This window comes from Microtus pennsylvanicus, chromosome X (assembly GCF_037038515.1).
Source record: "Microtus pennsylvanicus isolate mMicPen1 chromosome X, mMicPen1.hap1, whole genome shotgun sequence".
NCBI classification, from domain to species: domain Eukaryota; kingdom Metazoa; phylum Chordata; class Mammalia; order Rodentia; family Cricetidae; genus Microtus; species Microtus pennsylvanicus.
Window position 1 is genome coordinate 55,813,177 of NC_134601.1, and position 14,908 is coordinate 55,828,084.

Consider the following 14,908-nt stretch of genomic DNA (forward strand, 5'->3'; position numbering starts at 1 on the left):
ATGTAAAAGAACATTTATAAACATTTTTGGGGAATATGGGCGCAGTTATTTCTCTCCAAACTGCTTCCTACTGAATGGGGGCGTCGTTAATTAGGTCTTTCATGGTATAACCTGTGTGCTAGTTTCATCTCAGTTGGCAGTTGAGCGAAGCAATTTTCTGAAGGTGTTCACACCAACCCTTCAGGAGGGTGTGGTCCAGCATACCAAATCGGAATAGAAGAAATGAACAGGGTCTCATCCTCTGTGAAAACAAAATAAGAAACTCCTTTCCAAAGCATCATGTCCTTAGATCCAAATTTCAAAGTCAAGGCATCAAAATATCTATGTTGGATTAGTTCAGCAGCATTTATAAATAAATATCTTTTAGCATCTGTTGCTCCTTCCTCAGCATTTAAATAATTTAAAGAGAGCATAATAGCATACAGTATCAAAATTCTCTGTGTATTTTCCATCTTTGTGCAGCTTTGTTTTAACCTCTATTTTGTTTATTTTTACTTTTAACTCTTTTTTTTATTTTTATTTTTGCTTTTTGAGACAGATTCTGTATCTTTGACCTGAAGTAACTCTGTAGACCAGGCTGTCCTTGAGCTCTCAGAGATCGGCCTGTCTCTGCCTTTCAGGCATTGGGATTAAAGGAATGTGCTACCACACCTTGAAGTCACAGAGATCAATCTCCCTCTGCCTTCCAAGTGTTGGGATTAAAGGTGTGTACTACCACACACAACAACTCTCTTCCTTTTTTTGTTTTGTTTTTTACTTTAAGAACTTCAACTTTTAGTCTGCATATATTTTTAATACACTGTAAACCATTTAAAAATTTTCTTTGTCTTTGAATCTCTCTTTACTGTATATCTCTCTTTTTCTGACCACATGAGTCTTTAATTTACCAAGCAATATCAGTAGGACTAAAGCCGTGGCTTTGCCAGCTAGATCCAGTGCATTCCTTAGCTTTCCAACCTCGTGGCTGAGGTACTGGCTGTAGCCATGTTTACTGCCACAACTCTACAGCATTTCAAGGTCCCTGCCAGCAAGTAAGTTGCAGCATTATGTCCACAGACAACACACAAGTCCTCTCTCTGTAGTTGGCCCTCCTGCCTCAAACAGAGTTTGCCCTGGCAGGATGGCCCAGAAAGCCGGCATTTTTAAATGGCACAGCTTTTTTCCTGCTATGGCTGAAAACCGAAAAGCATGTGTTCAGCTTTTCGTCAACACCATTTAAGTGTTTCGTGGCAGGACCTCTTAATGAGCTGCAGGGTTTTGCAGCTAAAGCTGAGTCAGGAAGCTTCTCTTAGATGAGAGCACTTGCTTGCCTCTAGCAAGCAGAGTGCCACAAATGCTTTAAAGCCAGAGTTCATGCTGGCAGCACAGCCCCAAGAAGCTGCGCTTTAAAATGACACAGCATTTTTCCTGCTGCTGTTGCCGAATCAGGAAATCTCTCTACAGCACGCCACCAACAATCTGTGTTAAACTCTTTCTCCCTTATTTTTAAGCCTTCTCAGGTTTTTTAAGTGAGTTTAGTCCATCACGTCAGGTGCCATTTGTAGTAATAGGGAGCGGCAGGGCTGCGTCCCCAGAACCCTGGATGCCTGGCTAGCTTATGCCCCGAAATAACAACACACAAACTGTATTCATTTAAACACTGCTTGGCCCATTAGCTTTAGCCCTTACTGGCTAATTCTGATATCCCGATCAACCCATCTCTAATAAACTGTAGCACTGGTCTTACCGGGAAAGATGCTAGCCTATGTCCATCCTGGGTTGGAGCTTCATCGCATGTGCCTCAGAGAGCAGAGCTCTCACGTCCGCCCTGGAGATGGGAGCATGGTGTCTCTCCTGAGGCCTCTGCTCCCGAGAGGAGAGCTGTCGAGTCTGAGCTCACTTCCTCTTCCTCCCAGCACTCCGTTCTGTTCACTCCACCTACCTATGTTCTAACCAATAAAATGGGCCAAGGCAGTTCCTTTATTAGCCAATGACCTTCCTCCATCACTGCAATAAGAAGCTTCTCTGCTGAAGGCTGAGAAGTGAATTCATCTATGGGCATAAAGATAAGAACTTAGGAGGCAGTTTATTGTTGTTGACTTAGCAACAGTAGTAAGTTCTCCCCCAGCTACAGTTTCTTGCCCCAGTTAACAGTACCAAGCATGGATTTAATCTTACTGAGCCGACTTAAATGCAGTTGGGAAGTGGTAGGTTAATCCTATAATATTCAAAATCACAACCTTCTTTAAACAGAAAACTGGAACGCAAACTTTCCTTTTGGAGTCAGTTTTAAGTATTATAAAGTTTTAAGTATTGTAAGTAGCCTAATAACTTGATTAAAGACATTCCACTTGTTTTGGTATCTGTTTTTGATTAATATATAACCAACTCTCTGTGTACATATATATGTGTGTGTATTTATAATGCTTAGATATGTGTATTTGATTTAAACAGGGTTAAAAATAAAGAACATTAAGATGGATGCTTGCTGACATTTGATCTCAGCACTCAGGAGGCAAACACAGGCAGATCTCTGAGTTCAAGGCCAGCCTAGTCTACAGGGTGAGTTCTAGGATAGCCAGGGCTGCACAGAGAAACCCTGTCTACACACACACACACACACGCGCGCGTGCGCGCACGCACACAACTAGAGATCATTAAAAAGACAGAGTATGTGGGGAGAAAATTAAAAATATTTTTAGACCAGTTTTCAAGAATCAAGTAGGATTCTCTAACAGATTTGATTAAATAAGAGTTAGCACATTGGCCTCAGAACTGAGAAAGTACTCTGATTTAGAGAAAAGCACCTGCTAGCGTCTTAATATAAAAGTATTTTAAAAGAAATATCTATTTTTGTTATTTTACAAATTAAATAGGTTGTGGACTAAATGCTTTGCAGGTAGATGAATGATTGCCAAAGACAGAAGGAGGGTTACTAAAAGGCACGAGAAAAAATTTGTGAAAATAATGGTTGTTTCCACTATCTTGATCATGGTGATAGTTTTTCTGCAGGTGTGTATACATGTGTCAAAACTTATTAAAATGTGCACTGTTGACGTTTGCTCAGTTTATGTTAAAAATGGGTTGTTGCAGATCAATCATGTCTCAATAAAGCAGTCTTTATGTGTTCGTGGTACTGGGGATGGAACCCAGGGCTGCCTGCAGGCCAGGCAAGCTTTGTCCCACTGTGCCACATTCCTAGCCCAAAGCAATAAAGCAGTTTTCAAAAAATGACCTCTGAAACCTATGATAAGCTAGCACCACAGTTGCTGAGTAATCCTTTTTTTCTTCGAATCCTACCCTAATCTGGGCTTCATTCATGACTCATATAACCGGAGTCTCTAGTCCCTCTTCCTTCATTCTTCTTATCTTGTGCTAACTACTATCCTCCTCTCAATTTCTATGAAAGCCAAGTATTTAGCTTCCTTGTGTAAGACACTGTAATATTTGCCACTGCATTCCTGGCTTAGTTAGCAAAATATGTCCTAGCTCTAGGATGTTGTGGAAATGACAGGATTTCGTTCTTTTCAGGGGTTGATAATATTCCATTGTGCTGCTAATACTACATTTTCTTTATCCATTCACTCAAGTTGCTTCCATACCTTGACTATTGTGAATAAGACTGCAGTAAGCATGGGGGCATTGATGCATTTTTTTACATACTGACTTCATTTCCTTTGGACATATGCCCAGTTAGGAGGCTTCTGGGACACATTCTAGTTCTGTTTCTGTTTCTGGTGTTTTGAGGAGCTTCCATGCTGTTTTGCCTAAGCCAGTACCCAGAAGTACTTTCCCCTATGATTTTCCAAGTAGTATCATGCCTTACATGTAAGTCTTTGGTCTATTTAAAGTTGAGTTTTGTATGTGGTTTAGTTTCATATATAATAGATAAGGTACAGAGAAACCCTGTCTCGAAAAACCAAAAAAAAAATAGATAAGGTAATGTTAATATATCATACAATGTGTGTGTGTGTAGTTCTCCAAAGATCATTTATTGGAGATACTTCGCCAAATGTATATTCTTGGTGCCTTTTAAAGAAATTAGTTATTTCTGGGTTCTTTATTCCATCGCGTTGGTCAAGCTGTCTAATTTCATGCTAGCACTGTGATGTTTTGGCCACAGCAGTTTCACATGGCATCTTTTGAAGTCAGATATTATTATGCCCCCAGCTTTGTTGTGTTAGCTTTTGCTCGGAATTACTTTGGCAGTCCATGTAAGTTCTTTTAAGAGTGTTTTCTTTTGTTTCTGTGATGATGTCTCTAGTATTTTGAATGAGGTTTGCATTGAATCGATAGATTGCATTGAGTAGTCTATGTCACAGTATGGATTCTTCCATTCCAGGATCATGAGGCATCATTCCAGGCTGCTGTTGTCTGCCCCCGTGTCTTCTGCCCCCACCCGCTGTGTGTGTGTGTTTCAGTTTCTTTTTATCAGTGCTTTATAGATTTTGTTGTAGGGTTCTTGAACCTCTGTGGTTAAATGGATTTCTAGCTATCCCTACAGGCATTCCAAACGGCATCATCCTCTTGATTTCTTTTTCGTTGTATAGAAATGTAAGCTAGATGGATTGTTACACATCTTCAATCCCAGAACTCAGGAGGCAGGGCAGGTGGATTTCGCTGAGGTCAAGGAATTCAAGGCCAGTCTGGTCCACATACTGAGTTCTAGGCCAGTCTGACCTACATAGTGAGTCCTTATCTCAAAAATTCTAAAGAAAAAAGATTTATTTATTTATTTTTATTTTATGTGTGCAAATGTTTTGCATGCATGTCTGTCTGGGCACCATGTGCATGCCTGGTGTCTATGGAGACCAGAAAATGCGCAGAAACCCCTGTTTCTGGAGTTGCAGATGGTTGTGAGCTTCCATGTTGAGTGCTGAGAACCAAACTCCTGGTCCTCTACAAGAGCAGCCAGTGTGCTGAATTGCTGAGCCATCTCTCCAGCCCCCAGTACTAACTTTTGTATACGATTTTGTATTCTGTAACTTGTATATCAGTTCTAACATATTTTTGGTAGAGTCTTGTAGAATCTTTAGGCGTTTCTATGTGTAAAGTAGTGTTATCTGTAAATGGGAGATTTGACTTCCTCCTTTCCTACTGGATATTTATCTCTTTCTCTTGATTAATTGTTTTAACTGAGAGTTTTAGAGGCCATATAAGAAATGATCGCCAGCCGGGCGATGGTGGCGCACGCCTTTAATCCCAGAACTTGGGAGGCAGAGACATGCGGATCTCTGTGAGTTCGAGACCAGCCTGGTCTACAGAGCAAGTTCCAGGACAGGCTTCAAAGCCACAGAAACACCCTGTCTCGAAAAACCAAAAAAAAAAGGAAAAGATGTGATCGCAGTGGGAGCTCACGGACTCTGGGCTGACAGCTGGGAATCCTGCATGGAACCAAACTAAGCCCTCTGAATGTGGGTGGCAGTTATGTGGCTTGATCTGTTGAGGGACCCCTGGCAGTGGAACCAGGACATACCCTGGGTACATGAGCTGACTTTTGGAGCCTATTCCCTATGGTAGGATACTTTGCTTAGCCTTAATACAGAGGGGAGAGGCTTAGTCCTGCTTCAACTTGGTACACCAGACTCCCCGGGAGGCCTCACTTCCTCTGAGGAGTGGATGGGGGATGGGATAGGGAAAGGTGGGAAATGGGAGAAGGGGAGGGAGGGGGAACTGGGACTAATATGTAAAATTTTAAAAATTTTAAATAAAAAAGAAGTGATTGGCAGAGCTGGAGAAATGATTCCAATGAAGAGGATTGGCTGCACATAAAGTAATAAAATACAATTTAAAATATTCCTTGTCAGTAGCTCTTCTTGGGAAACTTAGGTTGTTCTTCATAGTCATTCATTTTTTCCCAAAGCATTCTGGATTCTATTAAATGATGTTACTGATTTCTGAATATCGAAGTCAGGGGCTAGGATGTAGTTCAGTGGAAGAGTACTAGTCTAGCATATGTAAGGAATTGGATTAATTTCCCAGCACCCCAGAAATGATCTCTACTAAAAGAATTTAGAAATTAATTTCCTTTAATGCTATTTAGAAAAATATATCCTAGACTTTGAAATTAATCTATGAGAGTCACTCTGTAAAATTCTTTTTGTCATCAGTATAATTTTGGGAGAGATGTCTGTTAAGGTATTTTGTCTATTTTTCTGTTGGTGTTGAGATCAAACTTAGGGCCATTAACATGGTAGGAAAATGCTCTATCTCTCAGCTACATCCCCAAACCTGTTCGGCTGGCCCATTTAAACTTTTTTGTTATTATATATATACATGTATGGGGATACGTAACAGGAGTCCAGTTGCCTGTGGAAGCCAGAGAGGGTGTCATATCCCCTGGAGTTGGAGTTACAGGCCATTTGTAGCCAACTGAACTGGGTGCTGGAAACCAAACCTGGGTCCTCTGCAAGAGCAGTGTGTACTCTTAACATCTGAACCTTCTTTCCAGCCCAGTTTGGCACATACTTACAGTGTTTGAATGTCTGGTGTTCCAGCACTATTCATTGAAAAGATTAGTTCTTCCTACATCCATAGACCTTGTCAATTTATTTCTGAGTTTTCTGTCCTGTTCCCTAAATATATTTATCTTTCATTTGAGTGTCATTTTATCCTAATGGCTGTGGCATTATATAACTTTTGAAGTCAGTTATAGTAGGTCATTGCCCTACTATCCTTCAATACTGAGTTAGTTATTTTAGGTTCTTGTACTTCCATATAAACTTTAGAAATTTATTGAAATTTTTGAGGTAGGGTCTCGTTATGCAGCTCTAGCTGGCCTAGAACTCTTTGTGTGAGCCAGGCTGCCATTGAACTCACAGAGATCTGTCTGCCTTTGCCTCTAAGTGCTAGGATTAGCACACTACCATGTGCTGGCCTTAGAATTCATATTTAATCCAGAAAATAACTTGTTGAGCTTTCTATTGGGATTATGTTTAATATACAGATCTAGTTGGACACCCATGTTGTTTTGTTGTTGTTGCTGTTGTTTGTTTTTCTGAGACAGGGTTTCTCTGTAGCTTTGGAGCCTGGCCGTGGAACTAACTCCGTAGACCAGGCTGGCCTTGAACTCACAGTTATCCGCCTGCCTCTGCCTCTCCAGTGTGTGCCACCATTGCCCTATAGATCTAGTTGGAAAGAACAGGCATATTGAGCCTTCTTACTGGCTTACTGGACATTCTTAGTTCTTAGTTCTTTTTCACCCGACATTTGTAGTTTCTTTTGTAAGATCTTATGCATATTTTTGTTAGATTGCTACCTATGAATTTCCAGGATTTGATGCTAATGTAAAGACATCATGGCTTTTGTTGTTGCCGTTGTTGGGGGAAGGGGGTAGGTAGTTAAGACAGGGTCTCATTCTGTAGTTCAGGCTGATCTGGAATTGTCTAGGTCAAGGTGGTGCCTCTGTTTGCTGAGTACTGGGGTTGCAGTTGTGAGCCACCATACTTGGATTGGCATCATGTTTTACATCTCGAATTCAGCCTGTTTGTTGCTGCCCTATAGGCATGCTATTGCCTGTTTTGGTTAACCTTCCATCCTCCAGCCCTACTGTAATGGCTTATTAGATTCAAGGGCTATAAGATACTATTTCAATTCTACTCATAGTCTAATTCCCTCTGTCAGTTGGTTCTAAGTCTAAGAATACTAACACCGTTTCACAGTCCAAATCTGTTTCACTCCATCTATATTAAATTTCTCTCTTTTGTCCTCTAAGGTGGTGTGAGGACACCATGACAGTCACAGTGGTTTATGATAACTCTGAGGCAACAGAGCTCTGTGCTGCTCAGCACCTCTACCTCAAGCCTATAGCAAAATTAATGATCAACGTATTGCTCCCAGAATGTATAGAATCCGTGAGGCCCTTCTCTAATTGGGAAGTTCTTGACCAACTGAAAAGTTTGATTTGCCCTGACCAGTTCACCACAGTGCGACTCTCCAAGAGTACAAAAGACTTCATCCGATTTGAGGGTGAGGCTGAAACCCGAAGTTTGGTTCAGATCCTGAAAGCCAAGTTACATGGGAAGATCATCAAGCTAAATGGTTTGAAAACGGACTTGAAAGTAGTGGCTACAGATGCCCAGGGAGAGTGGGAACACTTCCCCAAAGAGAAAGAGGCCTCGGTGACTGCGGGAGCTGAAGAACAAGACCATGCTAAGAGTCCAGATTCCATCTATTTTGAAGGCTTGCCCTGTAAGTGGTTTGCACCTAAAGGTTCCAGTGGAGAGAAGCCCTGTGAAGAGATCCTTCGCGTAGTCTTTGAGAGTTTTGGGAAGATCAAGAATGTGGATATCCCCATGCTCGACCCCTATAGAGAAGTCATGACAGGTGGGAGCTTTGGGGGTTTTAACTTTGGCTTGCAAACATTTGAGGCCTTTATCCAGTACCAGGAGTCAACTGACTTTATAAAAGCCATGGAATCCCTTCGAGGCATGAAGCTCATGCTTAAAGGAGACGACGGCAAGGCTCTGGCATGCAACATTAAGGTAAGAAGGATCCAGACCTCAGTTTCCATTGTTCAAGTGATCCTGAGCCTGAGCTGGGAAGAAGCATCTAAGTTACATGTCTTTAGATTCCACTAGGGTCTGAACAATCATTGCTGCACAGATGCATGCTCTCATTTATACATGTCTGTTTAGGAAGGAAACCAATCTTAATGTGAAGACCCAACTTGTGAAAGCAGGTAGCTCACCTGCTGGGGTTTTACAGTGATGGTTCTTATCACCTGGGTCTCTGCTCAAGCTTTGGGAGGGCAGTAAAAGATTGGTCGTGCCTCCCTCAGAACTGTTGCATATGAGTATTGTACTTGACCATTTGCTGTGAGAGGGAGTCCTGAAGTCTGAAAGCGCAAGGAGAGCAGTTCTCTCCCTCATTCCATTGAATCAAACTCCTGAAGGTCTGTGTGCTTTGCTTTGAAAACCAGCCTGTGTGTCTAGGCATGTCACTTCATTGATGTCTGGAATTGCTTTGGTCATCTTCCTATTTCATTTGCATTCATCAAGATTTATTTCAAGGCCTGGAAACATTTTGACCTATCAAAATGGAACTGCTATAATTTTTTTATAATATATAAGCACGATATAAAAGCTTTAAAAATATGCACAATTAGCTAACACCTAAATAATATACTATTTTTTTTAGAAAGCAATGACTATTTAGCAAAATATAATGTGCCAAAAATATCATAAAAGCTGGAGCTGGAGAGCTGCCTCCCCATAATTAAAAGCACTGGATGCTCTTGCAGAGGATCCAGGACCCAGGTTTGGTCCCCAGGACCCACATGGTGGTTCACAAGCGTCTGTAATACAGTTCCAGGGCATCTGAAGCTCTCTTCTGGCCTCTGTGATTACCAGGAATATAGGTGGTGCACAGAAATAGAGCAAGCAAAATAGTCACGCACATAAAATAACGAGTGTGACACACTAAATGACAACATCGTTAGGAACAAACATAAACTGCTTTATCCATTCTGGGTTGACTTTTCAATTTGTCACACAAAGCCACTAATAACTGAGCCTTCTTTTAGATAAGGGATTTATAGCACTAAACACTTTATTTTCAGCTAGATATGGAAGCCTGTGGCTTTTATCTCAGCACTTATGATATGGAAATAGAGGATCAGGAATTCAAAGGCAGCTTGGAGGCTGTGAGACTCAAGTCTCCAAGAAAACAGAAGCTGGTGCTGGGGATAGGAGTGGGCTGCTGGATGCTTACCTAGCATTCACAAGCCCTAGGTTCCGTGGAGAAATTTGGGTTCATTGCTAAACTTTTTGATGTGTGAACTTATGATAATGTAGTTTATTGCTTTTTCCACTTCTTTTGTATTTAAAATATGTAGATACAAAACCAAACATGTACATATATATATATATATATATCCATAGTCAAAGTTTATTTTGTGTTTATGTATATATTATGTATATAGATGCACCAAGATTTCTCCATGACTTCATTCTTGTTCTCTGAGTTGTAATGTTCTTCTACAGATTTTATAAATGCTTACTTTCATCAATAATTATATTTTATTTGTGCATCTTAGAAATGATTTATAATGTGGTATTTTTAAAATTACCTTCTATATACTTCACTCTCTACCCTTCCATCTGTTGCTGAAATGAACTAGAATATAGGGAACTATCTGATGTGGCTCCTAAATATCCAGGATTTCTGCCTATTTGTATAGCCAAAGAACCCAATTGGCTAAATATTAATAGTTAGTAGGAGCAAAAACACAAGGTATTTTATAGCTCAACTTTATATCTCAAGCTGCAGAAAACTATCTAGTCTAGTATTAAATTATATTGGGAATATACAACTAGGATAGTTTAGGGATGCTGGAACATATAATATTAAAATAACTTTCTAATTGTTTCAGGGTTTCATTGGTTATTAATATTTCAAGGGGAGAAGGAACTAATTTGCATTAATGAACTGGCACACATAAATGGATGGCTGTTTTCACTTATGCATTTATTTAATTTGTTTTGGGACGAGCAGGCCTGAAATTCACACTGGTACAGCTCAAGTCTAGCTTCAAGCTTGCAGCCCTCCTGCTGCAGTCTCCTGAATGCGGAGCTTTCAGGCACGCATCACCACACCTGGCCTGTGTGCTCACTTAAATCCTACAGACCCACAGAGTGCAGTGCAGGCCCACACATAGTCACGATTCATACTGTGATAGAACAGAACAGTATAGACGTATTCTCTTCAATGTACAATTGCAGGCTATTCCTAATGGGAAAAACTGACAATCCTTTCAAACTAGAAAGAACCAAAGAGAAGAGCGGTATTGAAGGAAAAGAATATCTACCGTTTTGAAAAGGAGAAAGATGTATTCCAAAATACAAAACAAGATCTGCAGAACAGAAAGACACCTGCCTTTGGCATACAAACAAAACCCTCTGATAGACAGGGAATCTAGGCCACTTGGAATTGAGGACGCACCACCCAGACACGGAGACAGTACAGTGAACTGCCCTCGCAAGAGAAATCACTAAAACAAAACCCACAAAAGGCTTCTTGCCTGTAGTTATGTACCAATGCACAAGATAGCAAAACTTCCAGTCTTGGTTTTCCTTCTTAGGCTTAGAGTGAATTATCAAGCGCCTGTTGATGTATTTACTTTCCCAGCTCCCTCGGTTTCGCAGCGTATGCTATACAAGTACATCCATCCTGGTATTTCACCGTCATAATTTTGGTTCTTGTCTCAAATCATTGACTCGCTTTTTGTAAACATCATCTTTTTTTTTCATTTTAATGCACTTACTGTATTTCTAGTGATTCATTTTAATCAACTACTGCATTAAAAGCTTCTTAATTTGAAATGAGATTTTTGTACTGTAGTAGGATGCGTTAGACCAAGCAACTGAAGCCCAGTAGAGTAACTACATCCTATTGTTTAATTTGCAGCTAGAGGAAAATGCTTGCCTTTAAAAATACTATCAAGATGAGCCTACATAGTTTATCAACAGCGAAATACTAGGAAGCAGTGCATGAAGAAATAAGGTCATTTTTCATTCATGGCCATTCATGATTTTATTTTTAGAAACCTGGAAGAAATGTTCATCTTTCAGTTGTAAATATTCTGGTAAATCTAGTCATTTAGTTGTTTCTTCAATCTCAAAGTTCTTTTCTGGGCTGAGGTAGGCAACAGTGGATTGCCTCCTAAAAATCCTCTTTGAAGGGATGCCCAATAAGTGTTTCTAATGGACTTTGTCACGTTCTTGCGCTATGGGTTCCAGTCTTGTATTCACAACCATCTTATGGGCATTTCCACTTCCCACATCAGAGAAACAATAATAAGTGTCAGTGGACCAGATAAACTGGAAATTGGTTCTGGAAAAATTAGCTGTGGCAACATTCAGCTGCTCGGAGCTGCAGCAGAAGCCTGGCAGCACTTGGCCTAGGCAGAAGTACAGCATCTTTTAGGCATTCAGCAGGTTTCCAGCGGGTTTATTGTGAACCATCCCCTGGGAGCAAGGACTGTGGCCTGATCTATACATCCCATGGAAGCAATAAACTCAAACAAGAACTCTGCATTTCCAGGTTGGTTGTATACTAGCCGGATTGCACCAGTAGCACAGGCATGAGCCCATGCTGACCCGAATAGCTATCCATAAGAGGCCCGTCGATTATCACCCTGAAGTCCTAACCCAGCAATGGAAAAGACGCAGCTAGATTCTTCTCGAAACCAGTCTTTGGCATGAATTTGCACTTTCAGTTTCTAGTGCCTGTGTGTATGTCATTTGTATGTGTGTGTGCGTGTGTAGTCACTTTTGTTAGGGGAATCATGGCTATGAATATATTGTTTTCATGTATATTTGTTTATTTTTTGCAATAGTGGGCATACAACCCAGGATTTTGCTAAGGCGAAGCAGGTACTCTATCACTGGGCTACATCTCCAGTCCCTTTGTGTGCGTTTCAATGACTAGCTCTCCTTCTCTCTCTCTTTTTTTTTTATTATTTGTGGTGGACATCAAACTAGAGGCCTCCTAAATATTGATGAGCTAACACAGCATCTGCTTCTGTGCTAGTCTATAAGCATATCTATGTATCCCACTCATTATATTTCAAGCTATGAAATATAGGTTGATAATCTGATCTCATTAGGTTAGTTTTCTTGTCTCTTTCCTGACTACCCCATTCCTTGCCATGCTCATTTTTATTTCTACTGACTTAAAATCAACCACACCAAATCGATCCAGTTGGTGTTTTGGGTTTACTAGAGGTAATAGATTTCTGACCTGTCCCTAGACTGCCCTGTGACACTGCCCGTGGTCATATGTGAAGTAAGTTGCTACCTAAAAAATTTAAGACAGGAAAGTAGGAGGGGGCTAGTTGGGAAGGAGGTGGTATTTGTTGAAGTGGAAGGGTAATAAGAGGGGGCAAGGAGGTGACAATGTTCACAATACAGTACAACTGTGTATGACATTGTCAGACATTAAATTAAAAAGTAACCAAAAATATTGCTATAGAGTTAAGTTTAATCGAATAAAATTATGATGGTAATTTGATATACTCTTTTAAAGAACATCCCAGTGCCTCCAAGTACTGCTCTTCAGATCTTGGCCCATGAGCAGCTGTACACCGTGGCTGGGCTTCAAAGGGGCATATTGAATTCTTTGGTTTTGAATTGCTGTGTGCCATCTTAGCTTCCTCTCTCTCATCTGGGCTCCATCCAGTCCAGTGGCAAGACTTTCTAAGAAATCTTTCATCTGTTTTTGGAGCAGGTTATGTTTGATACAACCCAGCATTTCAGTGAAGGAGCTATCCAGAGGAGAAATCAGGAAAGGCTAAAATTGCAAGAGCTTGAGGAAGAGAGGAAAAAAGAAAAGAAGAGAGAAGAGGAAGTAGCTGAAAGGTAAGTAGACTGGTTTTTAACAATGAAGAGGTTTTTCCTTTGGAGTTTTTGGATTCATTCATTTGGGCAAATAGATTTGTTAGATAGCATGGAGGTGAGGGCAGATTTTGGCCCAAGTGGAAAACTCCATCACAGACAGTCTTAGAGAGTGCAGGTGATAGAGTGGATGAAAACAAGAAACCAGAAAGGTATTCCTGGAAGCAAGAACAAGTAATGAGGGAGACTAGCTAGATTAAGAAGTTGGGGGAAAGAGATTTTAAGAGAGAATGGGGAACTTCAGCATTGGGGTTTGAACCCAGGGCCTTGCACTTTGCTAGGCAAGCATCCCGCCTGTGGACTTGTGGGCTATAGTCAGGATCTGAAAGTTTGTAGTGACAATCCTAAACTTATTGAGTTAGAAATTTTATTACTTTACCAGTATTATCTAACCTACCAATTTAAAATAAAAAAAAAAAACACAGTTCTTGGAAAGCTTTCTTTCTCTAAAATGATCAAGAATCAAAGTAACCCAGAATAATGAATTTGTTGGAACCATGTTTCTCGTTGACCAGAATTCTTACTGTGAATTTGAGGCACTTCCGTTTTCTTTCTTCAATCTTAGCATTAGTTACCCATCTTAGAGCTCAAGACTAGCTGAATATTTGTCTAGCTAGACCATTGCCAAACTCTGCTAAGGAAAGACAGATACCAGCTTTATGGGGCTCTGATAACCCATTTCTTAACCTTCTGGCCCCTTCTGTTTTATGTCAATCATACCATTTTTAAAAATATCAAGGACACCATTCTACATGTCTCTCATGTTTTTGATTGTCACATCCAGGGAATTTGGCGAGAGCTTCAGTCGCTTTAAGATACTTATTTCTCAAATTCCAGGCCACAGATCCCCTTTAGATAAAAAAATCCTTTGTTCTTTGGCTAAATCCTGATGCGGGTAATTGCTCTTGGTTTCTTCCCACAGTTTCACGAGTCTCACTTTAATTTTAGGGTTCCTTTAGTCCCTGTATCCTCTCTAGCGTCTGTTATTTGTTTTCTGTACAACATCATTCCGACAGAGATGAAATAGCATCTTAGTGTAGTTTTAAGATGCATTTAATTTTTTTATGTGTGTGTGTTTGATATATATATATATATATATATATATATATATATATATATATATATATATATACTATGTGTGTGCATAGTACCTGTGGAGGCCAAAAAGGGTGTCAGGACCTCTTGAGTTACAGTTACAGACCCTTGTGAGCTGCCACGTGGGTGTGGGGAACTGAACCTGGATCTGTTGCTAGAGCAGCCAATGCTCTTATCTTCTGAGCTATCTCTTTATCCCCTTCTTAGTGTGTTTATTTATTTATTTATTTATTTATTTATTTATTTTGGTTTTTTCGAGACAGGGTTTCTCTGTGGTTTTGGAGCCTGTCCTGGAACTAGCTCTTGTAGACCAGGCTGGTCTCGAACTCACAGAGATCCGCCTGCCTCTGCCTCCCGAGTGCTGGGATTAAAGGCGTGCGCCACCACCGCCCGGCCTTAGTGTGGTTTTGATTTGCATGATGATGGCTATTAGATGTTTC

General features: G+C 40.5%; 1 protein-coding gene and 1 pseudogene across 10 annotated transcripts in view; one reads left to right on the forward strand and one right to left on the reverse strand.

Moving 5' to 3' along the window:
- Window positions 1-14,908, forward strand: part of LOC142841773 (A-kinase anchor protein 17B-like) — a 179,262-nt gene that overhangs the window by 155,901 nt on the left and 8,453 nt on the right. For 7 of the 10 annotated variants that reach the window (XM_075958800.1, XM_075958802.1, XM_075958801.1 and 4 more), the window contains 2 exons: window positions 7,694-8,462; window positions 13,207-13,337. In XM_075958800.1, the coding sequence (XP_075814915.1) occupies window positions 7,710-8,462; window positions 13,207-13,337 (884 nt within the window). In that variant the 5' untranslated portion in view covers window positions 7,694-7,709. The remainder of the gene's footprint in view (window positions 1-7,693; window positions 8,463-13,206; window positions 13,338-14,908) is intronic. The other 3 variants (XM_075958806.1, XM_075958808.1, XM_075958807.1) reach the window with 1 other exon arrangement.
- Window positions 11,490-11,897, reverse strand: LOC142841579 (riboflavin kinase pseudogene; annotated as a pseudogene).